The 3,915-nt window shown below is 38.9% G+C and overlaps 1 protein-coding gene across 2 annotated transcripts in view; it reads right to left on the bottom strand.

The window, feature by feature from the left end:
• The window catches only part of DMC1 (DNA meiotic recombinase 1), a 52,364-nt gene that overhangs the window by 41,003 nt on the left and 7,446 nt on the right, over window positions 1-3,915 (bottom strand). For both annotated transcript variants that reach the window (XM_017861312.1, XM_017861313.1), the window contains exon 5: window positions 3,486-3,568. In XM_017861312.1, coding sequence (XP_017716801.1) covers window positions 3,486-3,568 — 83 coding nt within the window. The remainder of the gene's footprint in view (window positions 1-3,485; window positions 3,569-3,915) is intronic.

Raw genomic sequence — 3,915 nt, 5'->3', positions numbered from 1 at the left:
AAAAAAAAAAAAAAAAAAAAAAAGAAAAAAGGGTCTGTGATTTTAAAAGTCTGGGACGATGCTGGGTTAAACAGATGTTTTCTTTTTGAGACTGAGTCTCACTCTATTGCCCAGGCTGGAGTGCAGTGGCATGATCTTGGCTCACTACAATCTCCTTCTCCCGGGTTCAAGAGATTTTCCTGCCTCAGCCTCCCGAGTAGCTGCAACCATAGGCACATGCCACCACGCTTGGCTAATTTTCATTTTTTTTTTTTTTTTTTTGAGACAGAGTTTCGCTCTTGTTGCCCAGACTAGAGTGCAATGGTGCAGTCTTGGCTCACCACAACCTCTGCCTCCTGGTTTCAAGCGATTCTCCTGCCTTAGCCTCCCGAGCAGCTGGGATTACAGGCATGCACCACCATGCCTGGCTCATTTTTTGTATTTTTAGTAGAGACGGGGTTTCTCCATGTTGATCAGGCTGGTCTCGAACTCCTGACCTCAGGTGATCCACCCGCCTCGGCCTCCCAAACTGCTGGGATTAAAGGTGTGAGCCACTGCGCCCGGCCATTTTTTTTTGTATTTTTAGTAGAGACAGGGTTTCACCATGTTGGCCAGGCTAGTCTAGAACTCCTGACCTAAGATGATTTGCCCATCTTGGCCTCCTGAAGTGCTGAGATTACAGGCGTGGGCCATCGTGCCCTGCCCAAACAGCTGTTTTGTATCACTGCAGGACTTCACAGGCTAGTGTGCACTGTGAATCTTCAAGAAGAATATATAGTATACAGTACTTCTCAAACTTATTCACTATTTGTTTATTCATTCATTTAGTCATTCAACAAATATTTATTGCACACCTAGTTTATCCCAGAGACTGTTTTGTGCACTTGGGATAAAGTAGAGAACAAAAGAGACAGAAATTTTTTCTCTCACGAAGTTTACAATCTAGTGGGAGATGAGATAATAAACACGAATAGGCCAGGCGCCGTTAGCTCACACCTGTAATCCCAGCACTTCAGGAAGCTGAAGCGGGTGGATCACGGGATCAGGAGTTTAAGACGAGCCTGGCCAAGATGCTGAAACCCTGTCTCTACTAAAACTACAAAAATTGGCCGGGCATGGTGGTGGGCACCTGTAATCTCAGCTACTCAGGAGGCTGAGGCAGGAGAATCGCTTGAACCTGGGCAGCAGAGGTTGCAGTGAGCTGAGATTGCGCCACTGCACTCCAGCCTGGGTGACAGAGCAAGACTCCATCTCAAAAAAAATAATTAAATAAAAAATAAAAAATAAACACAAATATGTAAAATATGTGGTACGTCAGATGTTATTAAATGGTATGGATAAAAATAAGGCCAGGAAGGGGATAAGGAAGACAGAGTATGAAAGTGAGGAGGTTATATTGTCAAATAAAGTGATCAGAGAAGTTCTCATTCAGACGTGGACATTTTTGCAAAGACCTGAAAGAGATGACAGCAAGCCATGTAGATCTAAGAGGAAAGAGTATGGTAGGCAGAGGCAACACAAAGTGCAAAGGCCCTGATGCAGGAATGTATCTGACATGTTCTGGGAATAGCAAAGAGGTCACTATGGCTGGTACGTAGAAAACTAAAAAAGTGAAATATTAGAGATTGGAGAGGACTTCGGCGTTTTTTCTGAGTGAGATGGGGAATCATTAGGGTGTTATGAGCCACTGCACTCCAGCCTAACCTATGTTTTAAAATGACCATTCTGGCTCTTTTGTGAATTAAAAAAAACAGTAGGGGCAAGGTCTCAAGAAGGGAGGTTAATTAGAGGTTATTATAATAATCCAGGGGAGGTATTAATAGGTGGTAGTTTAGTCCAGTGAGGTAACAGTAGAGGTGGTAAGAAATAGTTGAATTATATTCTCACTCTCTCTGTGTACACACACACATATACACATAAAATAATATATATTATATATTAATCTTTTATTATAGAAAATATTAAGCATAAACAAATGTAGACAAAAACAATATAATGAACCATCACGTCTATCACTCAGCTTCAACAATTGTCAACTATGAACTCAGGGTAAATCTTTTTTCATATAGACCGCTAACCATTTACCTCCCTTCCCATATTATTTTAAGCATATACTAAGTAACATATCATTTCTTTATAAATATTTCAGTATGTATCCCTAAGAGATGAAGACTCTCATCTTTAACAACCATATTCCCCCTATCACACTTAAAAATTTAGTAATTCCTTAATTTTTTTTTTCCAGACAAGGTTTCTCTGTGCATCACCCAGGCTAGAGTGCACTGGCAAGATCATGGCTTACTAGAGCCTCAACCTCTACCTCCTGGGCTCAAGCAAGCCTTCCATCTAAGACTCCTGAGTAGCTAGAATTACAGGTGTGCACTTTTTTTTTTTTTTTTTGTAGAGACAAGGTCTCACTTTGTTGCTAGGATGATCTCAAGAGATCCCCTCCCCACCTCCAACCTTGGCCTCCCAAGGTGCTGGGATTACAGGTGTCACCAACTGCACCCGGCCAGGTGATATGTCTTTTAAATCTCTTTAATCTATAGGTTTTCTCCCTGACTCCATCTCTTTTTTCCTCCTTGTAATTTATTTGTTGAGGAAACTGAGAGGTTTGTTCTGACTAAATATATTTTGAAAGTAGAACAGACATGATTTGTTAATGGGTTAGAGTTAGGATGTGTGAGAGAAAAAAGATGTCAAGAATAACACCCAGGTTTTAGGTCAGAGGATCAGGAAAGGGATAGATCTAAGATGAGGGAGGCTTTGGGAGAAGCAGATTTGGGGCAAAGGTCAGAAGTTTGATTTTTGGACCTGTGAAGTCTGAGCTATCAATCAGATATTCAAGTGGAGGTATATTTGACTATGAAATCCTTTTTTTCTTAATGTATCTTGTGAGTCCAGAGTTTTGACGAATACTTAGAGGAAATACTGCTTTTGTTCTAATTGCTCTTGGGCACTGCTGTAACATATGAAACGCTAATTCTTTCTAGTAAGGGAGGGAGAAAAACCCCAAATTTTAGTAAACTTGCATTGAGAAGATGATGATATGTCTTGGGAATCATAAAACAGTAAATAAAAGGGATGTTAAAACTTCTTCTGCAGAAGAGCAAAATAACTCTGCATTATTTCTGAAATATTTAATCTAACAACTGCTTTTTGAGTAAAATCAAAATTTGCAATGAAACCTCCTTCATCAATGGAGAAGGAAAGTAAATGAAAAGTTAAACTGATTTTTAAAAGTGGTTTGAGATTAATATTGGCTGATTCAGAAACTAGATTTTGGGTCTGAATTTCTTGTAAGACATTTAATCTTGCTCCTCCAAGCAGTCTGGAATTTTTTGATAGCATTTAGAAAAAAAACACACACACACACACACACACACCCAAACTTCAAATGAAGAAGCTACTTCTACTACTTATAGTAGAAATAACCAGAAAGAGGAAAAGAAACATGGTATTCCAAAGACTATGCTTAGTGGTTATAAAAAATGTAAGATACACACTCAAATTCCTGGCTCCCGGTGGTGATACGGAAAACCATTTTCCTCTTTTCACTATACTCAAATGCAGTCAAGAATCCTGGTTCCTACAGAAAGATAAAACGAAATGTTCAAAAAGGGTTTAAAGATGGTGGTTTTATTTTCAAATGTTGCCCAAAATGATATACTCAATTATTAAGATATCATTTGGTATAAGCTGCAGTTCACTTGTCCTTGAAGGCAGTACAAGATTATGGTTAGGAACACAGGCTTTAGAGCTGCCCTTTCTAGGTTCAAATCATGTCTCTAATAGTTATTAGTTGTATGATATGGAGTAAACTACTTAATCTTGCTGTACTTCAGCTTCCTCTTTTGGGTCAAACAGATATAACAGTGTTTCTTCAAAGAGTAGCTGTGAAAATTAAATTTTATATATATATATATATATATTTTT

The sequence above is a fragment of the Rhinopithecus bieti genome, unplaced genomic scaffold (assembly GCF_001698545.2).
Source record: "Rhinopithecus bieti isolate Rb0 unplaced genomic scaffold, ASM169854v2 scaffold_56975, whole genome shotgun sequence".
NCBI lineage: Eukaryota > Metazoa > Chordata > Mammalia > Primates > Cercopithecidae > Rhinopithecus > Rhinopithecus bieti.
The sequence above is the reverse complement of the archived record's forward strand: the minus strand, read 5'-3'. Positions and strand labels throughout refer to the sequence as shown.